The sequence below is a fragment of the Stigmatopora nigra genome, chromosome 1 (assembly GCF_051989575.1).
Source record: "Stigmatopora nigra isolate UIUO_SnigA chromosome 1, RoL_Snig_1.1, whole genome shotgun sequence".
In the NCBI taxonomy this organism is placed as follows: Eukaryota; Metazoa; Chordata; class Actinopteri; order Syngnathiformes; family Syngnathidae; genus Stigmatopora; species Stigmatopora nigra.
The window spans coordinates 8,971,492-8,987,606 of NC_135508.1; the positions used below are offsets into that span (position 1 = coordinate 8,971,492).

Consider the following 16,115-nt stretch of genomic DNA (forward strand, 5'->3'; position numbering starts at 1 on the left):
TGATTTGAAATGCACACAAAACGAAAATGCAACCAAATGGCGCCGCCCTTCGGTCATAACCCTCAATTTCTCTGGTCAAAAATAAGTGCGCATGCGCCCAAGTGCCAGCTCAATATGACGTAGCTAATGAGTGCACTCACTGACTGCGCTGCAAAACCTCAGAGGTAAACAAGCTTTTCCTTTCTCCATTCCATCTTTGGCGGGACCTCAGTAATTAATAAGTCAAATTAAAGATCGCATGTAGTCGATGACTGTGAGTAACTTGTCGGTCGTTCCGAAACTTGTCATTAAAATGACGCTTGACACTGATCTCTTCTCTCTTTGGTACTAGCCGTTAGCTCGTCTAGTTATAATCAATGGAGGAGCGTAGCCGCAGAAGGCACACTTAACTCATCGCTTTTACAATCCAAAGCCAAATGAACAACGTCTAATGTGCTGCTAATTCATCGACTACATTCGTACAGATGGTTCCTCCGTCGTTTCTGGCAGTTATTGTTAGAGTTTGTGACCTTAATCGCCTCTCTTTGCAACGATAATCCATATCAGTAAAAAAACAGCAGGGAAATGGGGCGGGCCATTTTCAGTAGCACTGAAAACATTGACGACCAATGTAAGGGCTCGGATTTGGACCTATGGCCTTCTCTGACCAATGAAAAGTCAGAGATGCGGACCTGCGCTGTTTTGGGCCAATCGGAGGCTTTCACACAGGAAATGAATATACGAAGACGTCAAAATAGTCCAGCTGTCAAACAGCAATCAAAACCAGTTTATTTGCTGGAAATCAAACTTATCTGATGTAATAGCATGAATGAATTGATTTTTTTTCTACCATTTGTTTCCAGATGAAGACTCCTCCAGACAGGACAGGAATCAAATTTGAGGTGGGCGTGCAACTGCAGGCCAGAGACCGCCACAAGAACTGGTACACATTGCTCATGTTGATTGACAAGCTGATTCCCAACAATACTCGGTGCATTAATTAACACACACAAAATTTATAATTATCTGTCAGGTACTCGGCCACCATCGACAAAGTCGACTACGATAAAGAACGCGTTCTCATCCACTTCCGACGATGGAGCCACCGCCACGATGAGTGGTTCCACTGGAATTCACCATACCTGCGGCCACTGGAGCGAGTAAGCCTGAGGAGGAGGCGGGGACTCGGTTCTACAAGCGTCTCAACGGTATGACCTGCATACAAATGCCGCTTCTGGAGAAATTGCATGGGATGCTTTGCTCTCTCTCCCTTCCTGTTGATCGCTTCCTAATAATTTTGGGGCATTTTCCGGTTCACTTTCTTGTTCATGTTTTCCATGGAAATATGTTTTCAAACTGGTCAGCAGTACATATAACCTGATCCATTTTTGCTTCTCTCTTTATCCCCCAGTCGTTTGTTCCTGGCAACAAAGTTCTGGCCTGTTGGACCGATTGTCGTTTCTACCCGGCAAAAGTACTGCGCGTCAACAATGACGGTGAGGCATATAAAACTGGTGGTGCTCGGTAGCTCCAACAAGGTTTAGAACCACAGCAGTAAATGATTTCAATCCCATTGATGTCGGTATACATTTATTCATTCTGAACTTTTTGAAAGGATTGGATATCCATCAATGTTTGATTCTAATAGAAATCATCCAAACTATATATATATATTTTTTTACATTTTCTATTTAAAAGTTAACCTTTGCTCATTATTTTTGTTGTTTTTTCTGTTTAGATTCCTACACAGTACGTTTTTATGATGGCGTTGTTAGGACTGTGAAGCCCACCAAGGTCAAAGCTTTACAGAAAGTACGGACCCCTACAAATTGCTAGACCCCATCCAACCAAGAATGCCACTCTTTAACTCTGTGTGCGTTTGTGCTTGTGCAGAAGTCGAGATGTGGGAAAAAAGCTGTGGGAGGTAAAGGTTTGGACGAAAGAGGGAGTGAAGAGGAGTGTGAGGAAGGAGAAAAAGAAGAGAAAGAAGAGAAACCTGAAAGCAAAGGAGGGCCACATATGTCTTCGTCATCATCATCATTGCCTCTACATGCAGTCGAGAAGAATCTTTCTCTCTCACCGGCTGGAAACAATGAGACTCAAAAGCAGCCAGTTACAAGTGAGATGAGCCAGTCTGCTGAATCAAACTCCACACACGTTGAGAAAGGTAAGCACTCACATGTAACCAACCATCTTCATTTACACATGCCAGCATGTGTGGTGATCTATTTAGAGAATATGATGCAACATCTGTTGTACACTTTTTTTGTTGTTGTTAAAAATGTCAAAGTAGGCAATGCATACCAGAAAGGAGGTGCTTTAAAAGATAAAATAGATTCCTTGCCCTCCAGTACAAACATGCATTGATGGAAATGATCTGTTGGCTACTCTGTGACTGTGATGTCCATTATGTGTGTGTTGCCCGAAGCAGATGTCCTGTTGGAGCGCCAAGCCCATTTGCCCACGACTCATAAATTCAGCAGAGAACCATGTAAGTTACCCAATATTTCCATTAGGAAGAGAGGGAGGTGTTATTTCACCCAAACTAAACAATCAGTCCAACCTTCCAGCAATCGATAGTTGATGAACCCATTCACTATCTGCTGAGTACTCATTCAACAATGTTGACAATTTTTAAGGCCTTCAAAAATATTCTCCAAAAGTTTGATTCTTCTTTTTTTATTAAAATGGTGCCTATGTGCTATCTGCCGATGGTTGTGAGACCATACAAATATTCCTGACTTAAAATTTAATAGTGAAAATGACGGCAATTTAATAAATGACAAACCTTAAGTGTCATCTATGTACAGATAAGTTAATGCTCAACTATTCTAGGCAACAATCATCAGAAAAGTTGCCATAGAAAATATGATTGAGAATATGTAATGCCTAACTTTCAACTTTTGGCTCTTATGTATGTAAATTCATGTTTTCCACCTCGGACTTACATCAGCACTTGTGTGTCAGTGTACAGGGTGATCAAGAACCAGCCTCCTCCCATCCTCTCCATTGAGCTGGACCACAATCCTTTTAAATGTTCATCTGCTGGCTGCACCAAATCCTTCCGGAAAGCCAGCCTGCTCCACTACCACATTAAGTACTACCACGCGGAACAGCAGCAGCTGGAAGAACAAAGCAGTGCAACATTGGTGGACCTGCCCCGGTCAGTTGCTACAATAGATGGCCTGAGCATTTCTTGGTCCAAACCGAATGGCTGACTTGGCTTAGCCCAACATTCAGGAATATTTATTTAATTGTGTAATATATTGTTTTTTGTTTTGGGGCTTTCCTGTAGGAGAAAGCGTTCATCTTCTGAAGAGGGACAATTCCTGTATGACATGGCTAGTGTCCCATGTCACCATGATGAAAAAGAGCACAGGACTATGGGAACAGGTCAGTTGTCACCACTTCCACCAACATGATTGTTTTCTTTGTATAATGTCAGGCTCCAACTTTTTAGAAATTTTATCAGTTTGCTTGGCTCCCCAGATGTGGCAAAATGCATATCTTAATGATCCATATTCAGTATGAAAAATGGAACTATTGTCTCTTGAACAATGCTATTTAAATCCAGCTTTTTTGTTGTTATTTTTTTTTGCCAGCAGAGATGAAGAGGGACAAAAGTTTTCACCACAGGAAAGAGAGGAAAAACTTCCTGAGAGTCAAACTGCAGAAAAAGAAGAAAAAGAAAAAAAAGAAAAAGACAAGTCAATCAGGTAAAAAAAACGCACACTTCTTATAAAGAGTTGAATGTGAATGACTATTCTTTCTCTCAGAAGTTTGCAGTAGCGACAACGAGGGCATGACCTTGTCACCCATCATGTTCAAACTGAGCGAGGACCACCCCAGCACTCACACATGTAATGACAAAAAAGAAAACACGCAATAACACTGAAGTGCCAGACTGCAATTCACACTGCTCTTGTCCTGCTTTTTCAAGTGGACGATGGCAGCGACTGGTCGACGCTGACGGCAGAGAGCGGGGAGGACGCACCCTTCTGGTCGTTCACCACAGGGACAGAGGATTACGAGGTGGTGAGGTGTGTGTGCGAGGTGGACGAGGAGAATGACTTTATGATCCAGGTAATCTGCACATATAGCCTCTTTTCCGCCCCCCCTGAGTAAGAGTAATAGAGTTGCTGTTTTTTGTGCTTGTGTTGTCTGTGTACAGTGCGAGTCGTGTTTGTGTTGGCAGCACGGCACTTGTATGGGCTTGTATGAGGACAACGTCCCACGCAACTACATCTGCTACCATTGCAGACATTGCACAGGTATAATCAAGAAAAAATAATTTTAGATTAACCTATTTCACTTGTTTTAAAGTTTACATGAAAATGCAAGATATTGGCCAAAACTCTAAATTTCACTTAGGCCAAACTGATGTTGAAATGGCACTAAAGTTAAAGTAATTTTTTCATAACCTTATGAAAGTTTGTGTCACACTTTGCATTTTAAATACCTGGAATGTCAATTTTTCTTAGTCCTTTGGCTTTTCTGTTTTTCATTACTATGCAGCTGTTCCCATTTGGATATTGTAATTTCAAATCTTTGATGGAGTGGGTGTGTTAGTGAGAAGCTTGTGAGCGCTGGTAATGCATGTGGTGTCTTTGAGACATTGTGGCTTCTTTGACATAAAGCTATGCTTTTAGTAATAAAAATAAGAGCAAAAGAAAAGAGCCTGCTAACTGAGGTCATCCTTTGCATGCCTTCTTTCTCCTCATTGGCGGTAGCTATCCTTCGCTTTAATGGTTATTTTGTGACTCCATGTGTTCAGGTTGGCGGCGGGCCCAGTGTTACCTGTCCGAGCCTGACTTGCTGACTTCCGGTCACATGTTCGGCCTGTCTTTTGTGAGGGAAAACTACTCGGACAGCAACGCCTCCACCATCATGCAAACCAGCGGCCTCCTGGCACACACACACAGCCTCAATCAGGCCCTCAGTGGGCTGCAGCTGAAGATCAGTCTCTTGCGGTGAGTTGGAATCTGCACTCAGTCAGTCAGCTCTGGTTCAACATTTGAGCCACTCACGTAAAATGGCTTGTGCGTGCATACCAACATGATGATGATTTCACTTCAAATTTGGAGACTTGTGATTATCTTGTGATGACGCGACTTTGGATCTGCCGTCCGGTCACGCAGCACTCCGTCAAACCCCGACCTGCAGCTGTGGCGGTTGCCATGGAAGCTGGAGGAGGAGCAAAAGCCAATAGGAGAGGCCCCCATCAGTTATGTCAGCAGCGAGCACTGTTACCAGAAACCCGGTGCGTCATGGGAAAAGGCAAAGGACAAGTCCACAATCACCGTGAAGCAAGAATTAGCTGATGAGGATGATAAGGTAAGAGAGTGAATCACTTTTAAGGCAAACTTAAAAAGAGCCTAAATCTGGGAACTGTGAGGCAGATGTACTAACTGCTATACACTGTCCCATGCATCAAAGTAGTGAATTTATTCATTCACGGGCCTTTGTATGTTTATTAGAAATATTTGTATTACCTCTCTAGGATATGCAAATTATAAATCACACTTCATAATAACTGTTAAGGAATCCTATGGGCTTAATTCTCTTCACAATTGTGTTTGAATCCAGTTTTATACAAGTGCACCAAAAAAGCAAATGCCTTTTTCATCACATCAATGCTGTTGCCAAGGCAACGTGACAATGCCAGCAATGACCTATTTTTACTTGCAAGTGAGATGCAGCAAGCAGGATGCAATTTTATTTTTTTTTTTACAAGAAAATTAAAAAAAAATGTTTAAAACCTCACAAATAATAGCTATCACAAATGTTCCAAATGAAAAATCTCTTTTTTAATCAAAATAAAATATAAAAAGCCTTGAGATATTTTTATGATATATAATTAATCGACATGTTGTCTTGTGTACACCCCAATTCTTCATGACTTGTAGGAAATAAAGAGGGAAGATGCGATATGCCTCGAAGGCGAATGTCAAAGCCAGGCTAAAAAAGCAAAGCACTTGTGCACAAATGGCGACGAAGGGGACAGGTGCGCTCCCCAGGCCACCCCGCCAACCTCGGTGACCGTATGCCAGCTCAATCTGCTGGAGCACGTCGAGGGTCTACACCAGCAGATCATCACCAGGATGGACATCATTGAGAAGGACATTGATGGTAAGACATGTGCACATTTTTCCTTACATGTACTATATGTATCATGGGTCTCAAACCGATTCTGCAAAGGGCCCCAGTGGGTCATGGTCTTTGTTTCAACCAATTCAGTGTTGACAGTTTAACCAATGAGGAGTCTTCTAAAATAAATAGCACCTGGCAGCAATCAACGAATCACAAAAGCTGTTCTATTTGAACGAAAATCTGCACCCCCTGCGACTCTTTTGAGGACTGGTTTGAGACTGCTGATATGTTAGATGTTTACATGTGAAAAATAAAAATAAAAAAAATACTGCATATGCACGTTTGTAGTCTATGCTTTATAGATGTCTATGTATATATGACGTGCATATGTGCATATCCTCAGTTTTAGAGTCGTGGCTGGACCATTCGGGTGAGCTAGAACCTCCAGAGCCGTTGTCACGGTTGCCGCAGCTTAAACAGCGAATCAGGCGCCTGCTACATGACCTGTCCATCGTGAGACGGCTTTCTGCGAGACATTGGCACTCCAGCTAACAAAGAGGAACTCAACTTGCACACCAGTCAACAGACCCACACACTTTATTGCTTGTGTGTGGTAGCCCCAGCCTTTAAATGCACTGCACAGAGACAGGTGTATTCATCATTCTGCAGCTTACTAACGTCATCGCGTGCATGACGTCAATGCATACACGTTAGCATGACTGTTCAACTGACGTTATGACATTACTTTGTAGATTATTGCTCTATTCAGGTTGTTTAAAACCAATAGGATTCTCATTTATTATAGAAGCGCAGCATGTTGCTTTTGTTTCAAATATAAAAGACAACAATACTATTGTCTTCAGATAACCATGACTGGTGCGTTTGTGCGTATTTACGTTTACACCACTTAGATCAAGGTTTTAACACAACCAACTGGCTCCCATTTGCTGCGGTAATGACGAGCCCAGGTTTTCTTTTTCTCAGTATAATGACCAGTGGGCTGGATCTTTGGTCATCTTCTCTTCCACTTCACTTAGTACGGAGTGTGAAAAAAGCAAGCGAGTATCCAAAACAATGAAAGCATTCTTCTCGCACTTGGACACGTCACCAAATACAATCTGCCATGCGCTTTGCTAACCAACATCACGGAGCAATCTAATAAATTTTGTTCCTGAGAAGCCAAATGCTTTCATTTCAGTTAAATAAGGCGATTCATTTGATGGATGCATCTTTTCTTTAACAAGCCATTGATACATTTTAAGGACCATGTTGTTGGAGCGTGGCACATGGCATGGCCAAAGTGAAAAAAACCTAACTTAGCCCGACAATATTAGAAAATGATTTAGAGTAGCTAGCTATGCTTGCCCTGACACTTTTAGTATTAGTGATACAGTGTCCACAGTCATTGTTTTACTCTAGAACTTTTCCTATTGGCCGAGCAAGACAGTGGTTGGCTTAGAGGGTTTATTATCTTGACTAACATCATTGTTGGTAAAAGTTGAAAAAAGTAATAAAGAATAGAGACCGACAAGAATTTAACCTTAAGGAATGTGCAGGCACTGTAAAGACACAACTATTTGTATACAGTATAAAAACTGACCTTTTGCTATTTGTGGCATCGCAGGATTTGTATCGGTGTGGAGATGAAGATTTTACTCACTGATTGATGGTGTCGTCCTGCCAACTTAGAGCAAGCTAAATATTTTCTATTCTTGTATATGAAAATGTGGATTTATTTTGACGGTATTAAACTACAATAACTGCACTTGTATGTGTAGGACCCTTTTATTTTCATACTGTTATCAGTACCGTATCACCAAATAGCAGCATTTGTCTCACCATGAATACCTTTTAGTGTCCTAACCACAAAAAGCTAGATTTTGATAATTTTCTGTATCTTTAGCCTTAAGTTTAAAATGTGTACCCCTCGCAGTAGAATGTTCACATTGATGCTGTTGTAAGCCACCATTACTAGGGCCAGATTTTTGTTTTGTAAAATCAATAAAGCACTATTATTGGGTTTATTAACAGGCATGGAATTAAAGACTAAAATTTTGCTAACTTCCAGATAATTTGAAAATAAATCCTACTTGACTAATGTGAGGTAAAAATGTACCTTCCGTTAAAATATATGTAAACGTATCCATTCATATTTGAAATATTGAGGGGAAAAACAAAAAATTAGCTGTGATTTTGAAAAGTTCTAACAGTCAAAACATCATTAAAAAAATTAAAATACTATTTCTGATGCTTAAATAATAATAATAAAGAAGAATTTAAATATAATTTGAATAGCTGATAATTTTAATGATATATTTAATATTTCAACCAAAATATATAGTAGGAGTTTAATCGAACTGTAAAAAAGGTGGCATTTTATTTAAATGATGAAAAACACAAATACTAGGACGATAATGATGGTATTAATTCCAAATTTTAAATATAGAATTTCAGGGATCAACTTGCTCTTGTTTACATGAACTAAGCCACGCCTCCGAAATTTTCTGATTGGTCGTATCTATAAAAGAAAAGCCACCCCCCAACAGGCTGAGTTGCTTTCCAAACGGATCTCTCATCTCTTCCCTTTCGACCTCCCTCACTGCCAAACCTCGGTGTCTTCGACCGCACGCTCTACGGTAAGTTGAATTTGTCAAAAGCCTTTGTCCCAACGGAATTGCCCCACCTAACTAGCTCGCTATTTCAGGCTAACTAGCAAATGATATTTTGTGTGCGTACGTGTGCGCGTTCGCGCATGCATGTTTGAGAGCGAGGGAGCGAGCGAGAGAGTGCGTTGAAGCGGTTCCCATAGTGACGGTTCCTACGCAGCGACAGAATGATATCCAGGCTCGACTTGGTGTTCTCATAGTTCCCTCCATCAGAAGAGCTCACAACACGTGCATCACACTTAGGACGCTTCATTATAAAGTATAATCAGTCAGTCTTGACAGGAATTGAATGACTCACCCAGTTAGTCATGGCATGAGTTTACAGATCATTGGTAGGGAACCTATGGCTCCGTAGCCATATGTGGCTCTTACTATTGGTTGCATATGGGTCGCCACTAACCTTTAAGGTAAAATAAGGAAATCACTGGTGAGAGAGCTTACTCCCAAACACACTAATAAGAGCGTCGCTGTGGTATTGACCACCACTTAAATCATAATTTAGTTTTTTATTACTCTTCTGCATGCATGATATCATTGATACTGATTTATTAGAAACAGCATAACAATTTTGTCAAAAGAATTCATTGACTTTTTGTACTATAAAAGTGGTGACGTGACAAAAAAATCACACATATTCATGTATTTTTACTTTTCAATTGTGAGAATGGCTCTCAAGAAACAACATTAGAAAATATGAATTGTTTATGGCCCTCTCTGTTACAAAGGTTCCCGAACATTGCTACTGATGCTAGCTAGGCTAAGCGACGTCTATGGAAATCACTCAAACCATCAGCCGATGTTCATTCATTCATTTTTCGAACGGTGTATCCTCACAAGTATTGTGGGCCTATCCCGGCTAACTATGGGCACCGGGCGGGGAACAGCCTCAATCGGTGGCCATCCAATCCCAGGGAGAGTTCAACCAGCCAACCATCCGTGTTTTTGGGATGTGGGAGGAAACCGGAATTCCCGGAAAAAACTCACGCAAGCCCGAGGAGAACATGCAAACGCCACACAGTGAGGGCCCACCTGGCATCAAGGTCTCGACCCTAGAACTATTCTTATCTTCCTTTGCAGAGTTTGCATGTTCTCCCTGTGCTTGTGTGGGTTTTCTCTGGGTACCCTGGTAAACTAGTGCAGTGATATTCCCACATTTTGCGATACATCATTTGTATTCAGGGCAATAGCAAGACGATCACGCAATGGAAGAACTTCACGACGTACAGTTGACTGAGATCAAACCCCTGTTGACGACGCAGGTAAGGGAACAAACCGCAATGGTTTAATTTCATTTTTCATGTTAAATCAATTCTAATTTCTCCCTCTCTTTCCCCAGAATGGCAGAAACCTGCAGGACTTCAACTGCCAGGTGAGTTGCACATTTGTGGAACAATTCTGTAAGTGTTCTTGGAAATTTCAAGCTCGACATTTTTTTTTTATCATATCTTATTTACTTGCAACTTCAGGTTCTTACTTGATTTTACAATGGGTCCTCACATCCCCACACATCGTTTAGGAAGCAATCAAGGAGTCTGCACAAATTTAACAAAGTGCAAAATGGTTTCAGCGTTGAGCAATTTGTGGCCTAAAATAAGCAAAACACTAAATATGGGTTATGCCCTCCTCACAAAACGCCAATGTGATTTCTCACCCCCTCGAATCATATTGAATAAGACGCTATATTGACCTTTTGAGGGATTGTGAGATAAAACACCACGTCCGCTCACAAGTGAAAATAGAAGCTGACTGCTGTGTGGGAGTCGCATCCAAATATGACTTTATGTGCTTCCGGGAAGAGAACACGTTCAAATTCGTCTCATTAGCCAGCCAATTTCTTTCATCCATTTTCTGTACCGCTTACCCTCTCAAGGGTGCTAGAGCCTATCCCGCTAACTACGGGCAGTAGGGGGACGCCAATCGTCAGCCAATCGCAAGTCACATGTAGACAGAAAACCATTCACGCACACACTCGTACCTAGGGGCAATTTTGAGTGCCCAAACAAATTGATTTGCTAAATATAGATTTTTTTCAACTCGATGGTGCAGTGGCCTGATTTTAGTGCGGGCAGCATAGGATTGATCCCCCCTCGGAGGTGGTGTCATTATTAATGGGAATGGTTGTCTATATAAGCCGCCCCACATATAAGCGGCAACCTTAAAATTGCCCTAAAATCGTTGAATTTTATAATTTCTCACGTATAAGTCGCCTCCTGATTCACAATTTTCAACTCTATATTAATGATTTTAATAGGGGGTACAAATGTGTTACTTTGAAGAGAACATCTTGAGAAACATTATCGCAGATGGTATGTTTGAGATACTCTATGAATCCAAAGTACATTATTAGGGTCAACATCATAAGAAATTAATTCATCCAGTAATGTTTGTTTTTTTACTGCAAAACTGAAAATAACCAACAAATAGTAAATGTTACTTTGCTGACCTCTACTGGTCAAAAAGAATATAAAAGCCGTACCCTTGATTCAATCATCTTTTCTTTGTTACAAATACGGCTTATAGCCGAGAAAATATGGTAATACTCTATGTCAGAGATGCCAATTAACCTGCAACAATTTTGCAATAAATGCATTGGTAATTTGCATTTCTATTGACTGTCCAGGAATATGACATAGAGACAAGTCACTGTACACTGCATGTCACCATGAGAGGTGTCGCCAAGGGCAACCGACCCACCATCCTCACCTACCACGATGTTGGACTGAACCGTAAGAACACTCAGACAGACAGACGCGCACTCATTAACGCACATAAATGTGGATAAATGTTAACTTCAATTGTGTTTGTGTGCATGCGCGTGCGTGTATTTAGATAAGTCTTGCTTTAACAGCCTTTTCAACCATGAGGACATGCAGGAAGTCACTCAACACTTTTCGGTTTTGCACGTGGACGCTCCAGGACAACAGGAGAATGCGCCTTCGTACCCCGACGGGTAAAACCAGCACATCTACCCAAACATTTATGTTGTCCAATAGCTAAATCCACTAACTAACTGATGCTAAACACTTGGCCCTGGCGCATTAGTGTGACTGGAAGTATTAAATAAGTATAAAAAATGTTTCTTTTAGATACCAGTATCCATCTATTGACGAGCTGGCTGCCATGCTGCCTTCTGTGCTTACGCAACTTCAGTAAGTCAATCCGCTCTACACAAGCATGTACAGTGGACCCCCATGACACAAAAAAATTAATAAATAAACACTTCATTCTCATTGGCCATTGTCAGTATCTCGGTCAGGTTGATCATGTAATAGGATGTCCTGAAACTGACCTTTTGACTTCTGATCCAATCGGATTTTTCTCAAGATGCTTTGTCAAAACCGATCCCCATAATTTTAGATCACTACAAATCTTGCAAAATATAAAGTAAATGATAAATCACTTTGTTCATATTAAAATGCATTGTTTAAGACATTGCATGATGATCGTTACTGTCATTCTCGTGACTAAATCTGTTACTTTCCGATATGCCAAAAATATTCGTATTAGGCAAAGATTGCGATATTGAGAATCAGATCGGGACATCAATAGTATTTAATGTGGCAATCCAAATGTTTACTACCTGAACTACGGCGACATGATCAAATAACCAAGCACACACGGGAGATAAAGCTAAAGAGAGGAAATGGCAGTAAACCACAAAAATGCCCTTTTATGCTCTTTTTCTTTGTCTTTGCCACGATTTGGATCAGTGGACTGCTGTCTACGGAACATAAAATGGGACCCCCGTGCTCTGTTTTCACCATCTGTCTTATTCAAATGGTTCCGAACTGTTTCTGAAAATCCATGTCACAAATTGAAGCCATTTTGTAAATTCATCTGAGCCAATTTTGGCAGCTTTATCCCACAATACAAATGCAAAATTAAGCTGTCTTGTCACACCTCTGCGCGTGTGGGAAGCACATGGTGAGCAGCTATTTGCATAATCAGGTGACTATGTGAGTTGTCACTCATTTGAAATATGCTCATTTTCAGAGATGTTTGAAATGCAATGGTGATTACAGTCAAGAAAAAAACTGCTGTCTGGACATTGCACTGTATTTTTTTTTATCCCAGAGCTAATGTCAGTTTGGTACTACCAAAGTATACCGAAAGTACGCCTGTGTAAATTGAGAATGGAAAAACATTTAACAAAGCTTCCGATTCCTTAATGGGAGAACTTTTTTCATCTTGGATGCTCATTTGATGTCACTTGCAAATGCATATATTTGTGTACTCAGAATAAAAAGCGTGATTGGAATTGGGGTCGGTGCTGGAGCCTATGTCCTTACCAAACTGGCTGTGAGTAAATCCAATGTTTAATATTATATCCAATGCGGATCAAAGAATTTGGACCGACACATCACAACACTAATTGTCATTCCAGTTGAATGAACCCAGTCTCGTGGAAGGTTTAGTTTTGATCAATATTGATCCCTGCGCCAGAGGCTGGATGGACTGGGCCGTATCCAAGGTCTGACATTCACACTGAAACTCGCACACAACTCTAGTGTGTCCTGCTTTGATACAGCAGCAAATGGACATTTATTAGTTATTTTTGTCTCTTGCAGCTGAGTGGCTGGACTAGCAACCTGGTGGACATCATAATGGCACACCACTTCAGCACTGTGAGCACACTTACACACACATACACTTTAGCAGAAGCTTGTTTTGCCTCCTTAAAATGTTGTTTCCGTGTGTGTGTAGGATGAGCTAACAGAGAACAAAGAGTTGATCCTGACTTACAGGCTACACATCTCCCAGGATATCCCACTGGACAACTTGGCCTTGTTTTACTGCAGTTATGACAGGTGATTTATTTCATTGTGTCGGTATGTTTTTCATTGTGTCCTCTTACTGTCTATTTTGAAAACAAACATGCTAGATGACCAATAAAGACAAACACTAGGGAATTTGCCAGATTAGACATCTAGCCTTGTCATTGGCAGACAATGAGCGCCTTATGAAGACTTTTTTTTATGTTTAAATGATGGGATATTATTGTATATATTGCCAAATACAAGATACATAGGGTTTTTTGTTGTTGTTGAGAAACCTGTGTTTTTGTTACAACCTGGATTCAGCAATTTTTTCAAAAAATTGAAAAAAATCAAGGTTGACTGGTGAGAATTAGCTGGTTGGTCCATCGGAAAGAAAAATTGGATTATAAGTGTGTCTATCTTTGTCTGCTTCTCTGTATTTGTTTGCAGCCGTGCTGAGTTACAGATGGAGCGTCCCACGCTTAGTTTGAGCGATGAAACGGTCAACACACTCAGGTACTGACTGTTTGATTTCCCCTTTTTGTTGTATTTTATGACTCCGGTGTGTGCCTTTTGTGTTCATGTCTCAGGTGTCCTGCCCTGCTGGTAGTCGGAGACACTTCACCTGCTGTCGATGCTGTGGTCGGTGCCTTTCCTGGTGATCTCCAATCGCTGTGTGTCGTTTACGTTGTTGTAAAGTGTTTTTTTTTTGTTTTAATCCACAAACAGGTGGAGTGTAATTCCAGACTAAACCCCACAAAGACCACATTGCTCAAGGTAACTATTATTCAGTCCGCAATTTTTGTAGACATCTTTAATGGGAAGGGACTAAAAGGGTCGAGGACCTGAGGACTCCACATACTCCAAGTGGTGTAATTCTCCCTTTCCTCTAGATGGCGGACTGTGGAGGACTTCCTCAAGTCGTGCAGGTAGCTGCTCATGCCATCCTTGTTTTTTTTAATTTATTTTAATCTTTGTCAATGTGCTGTTTGTTTCCCTCAGCCTGGAAAACTGTCAGAGGCCTTCAAATATTTTGTGCAGGGAATGGGCTACAGTGAGTAATACCTCTTATTTGTCACTTCCTAGTGTTTGGATTTAATACTGATAAAGCATTTAGGCATCAAGATATATTCAATCACTTACCACTGTACATGTTTCAAAAATGATGCCAGACATTTCTACGGCTGTTTTTGGCCATTCATTTTTTGAAGATGCTATGAATGTAATGCAAAAAAACACGCTCTGCGGTCAACTTTGCTTCTTGGCTTACGGTTTGACTCTATTTTGGTTTTCAGCTTTTTCCACAAAGCTAATTGAACATCTAAAGCTATCTTCTTCTTCCCCTTGTTTCTCCCACCTTAGTGCCCACAGCTGGCATGACCCGCTTGGTCCGCTCCAGGACGCACTCTGCCTCGAGCGTAGGCTCTGGCGACAGCGTCCGAACTCGCAGTTCAACCACCACGCTGCCGGAGGGCACTGCGCCCACCGGCCCCTAACCTAACCCGCACAGGCTCTTCTCTTCTTCCATTCAGAGTCGACTCGTGACCACATGGTCGCACTCTAGTCTCGTTGTCGTTCGCGTCCCCATCCCGTTAGTCGAGCAACTTTTCGGGATGAGACAAAAGCAGACGTCCTAATTCGCTTCTTCCCTTACAGCCTTGCGCTTGCAGTGGTGATGCTGTTGATGCCCTTAACGTGAGGTGTTTATTTGCATTCAAAGTGCTGGCTTTATCTAGGGTAGCATCCATTAGGTGCCATTGTGTTTGTTCAGTTTCTTTCCTTGTGGTGAATGCCTTTTTTTTTTAGAATTGATATTTATTCTTCTTGCAATTTGTCTTTTGGAGGACACAAACATGCCCGAATACTCATCGATTCCCGTAAAACATTGGATATTCAGGGCAGTGATTTTATTCACCAATGTGCAATCCTAAAGTAAGCAGTCTTGTACAATCTGTTTCAAAATATTTATTAACACTAATATAATTTGTCATTTCTGGACTATTGCTGTCACTGGCAACCGATGAGTAAACTACATCTAAAAAAATCAAAAAGTCAACTCAGCAACACACTACTTAGTTGTAGTACATAAAATTTGTAAATGTGGCTGAATTCTGATAACATCTGACCAGCAATTTTCTGCTCTTTGCCTTTTCCAATGACCTTATTTGCTTTTCTGTTGTGTGGTGGCTTTTGCATGGGCAAAATTGATTGTATATTACCCCATTTTGGGCCCTTTTCTAATAGTTTGGGCAAGGCCAGGCATGCTCATAGTGGACTTTTGGCATGAAAATGCACCAGTGTTTACCATTTTGTGAGTAGTTTGGCCCTTAATGACCAAAAGCTACCAAGTTAGTATATTATGTGAGTGATGGATTATTTTGGTATTGACTGGATAATGTAGTTTGCGCACTCATTTTACAGAAAAAAAATATTACTCATGGAGAGGACTAAAGTGAAATTGGGTCATTTAATGTTGGCATTATTGGTTTACCACTGTTATGCTTCCAAGTGTTCAGAGATTTAGTTCAATTGTGGTGTGTAAATGTGTCTTGTTACAACTTTCAAGTATTCTAATGTTTCTAAATGTTTTCAATAAAAAATAAAATTTAATGTAAAGAGCAAC

At 40.9% G+C, this 16,115-nt stretch overlaps 2 protein-coding genes across 6 annotated transcripts; both read left to right on the plus strand.

Moving 5' to 3' along the window:
• Nucleotides 1-86: 86 nt before the first annotated feature.
• On the plus strand, nt 87-7,834 carry LOC144203224 (PHD finger protein 20-like). 5 transcript variants are annotated; one of them, XM_077726618.1, is made up of 17 exons: nt 87-164; nt 843-922; nt 1,013-1,187; nt 1,391-1,475; nt 1,718-1,791; nt 1,873-2,146; nt 2,411-2,470; nt 2,947-3,142; nt 3,275-3,372; nt 3,582-3,695; nt 3,756-3,839; nt 3,920-4,062; nt 4,151-4,250; nt 4,754-4,949; nt 5,118-5,313; nt 5,886-6,108; nt 6,473-7,834. In XM_077726618.1, the coding sequence occupies exons 2-17, from the start codon at nt 843-845 to the stop codon at nt 6,619-6,621; spliced, it is 2,247 nt and encodes a 748-aa protein (XP_077582744.1). In that variant the 5' UTR covers nt 87-164; the 3' UTR covers nt 6,622-7,834. The 5 variants fall into 5 exon arrangements, with proteins under 5 accessions (XP_077582744.1, XP_077582719.1, XP_077582736.1 ...); XM_077726593.1 differs by lacking the exon at nt 87-164 and adding an exon at nt 188-253; XM_077726610.1 differs by lacking the exon at nt 87-164 and adding an exon at nt 188-253 and having other exon boundaries at nt 3,759-3,839.
• A 766-nt stretch (nt 7,835-8,600) lies between these two features.
• Nucleotides 8,601-16,114, plus strand: LOC144210752 (protein NDRG3-like). Its single transcript, XM_077737647.1, has 16 exons — nt 8,601-8,705; nt 9,915-9,994; nt 10,072-10,104; nt 11,356-11,461; nt 11,565-11,685; nt 11,822-11,884; nt 12,974-13,034; nt 13,120-13,206; nt 13,304-13,360; nt 13,440-13,543; nt 13,943-14,008; nt 14,083-14,134; nt 14,222-14,269; nt 14,386-14,421; nt 14,495-14,546; nt 14,855-16,114. Exons 2-16 carry the CDS (start codon nt 9,938-9,940, stop codon nt 14,986-14,988), a joined length of 1,077 nt encoding a protein of 358 aa, XP_077593773.1. The 5' UTR covers nt 8,601-8,705; nt 9,915-9,937; the 3' UTR covers nt 14,989-16,114.
• Nucleotide 16,115: the final 1 nt, after the last annotated feature.

Coding starts and splice junctions, on each gene's coding strand:
- LOC144203224 (XM_077726593.1), top strand. Junction 923..1,012: donor AGAGACCGCCACAAGAACTG/GTACACATTGCT, acceptor ATTATCTGTCAG/GTACTCGGCCACCATCGACA. Junction 3,373..3,581: donor GCACAGGACTATGGGAACAG/GTCAGTTGTCAC, acceptor TTTTTTTGCCAG/CAGAGATGAAGAGGGACAAA.
- LOC144210752 (XM_077737647.1), top strand. CDS start 9,938: ATGGAAGAACTTCACGACGTACAGTTGACTGAGATCAAACCCCTGTTG. Junction 13,207..13,303: donor TGGACTGGGCCGTATCCAAG/GTCTGACATTCA, acceptor TGTCTCTTGCAG/CTGAGTGGCTGGACTAGCAA. Junction 14,547..14,854: donor TGTGCAGGGAATGGGCTACA/GTGAGTAATACC, acceptor CTCCCACCTTAG/TGCCCACAGCTGGCATGACC.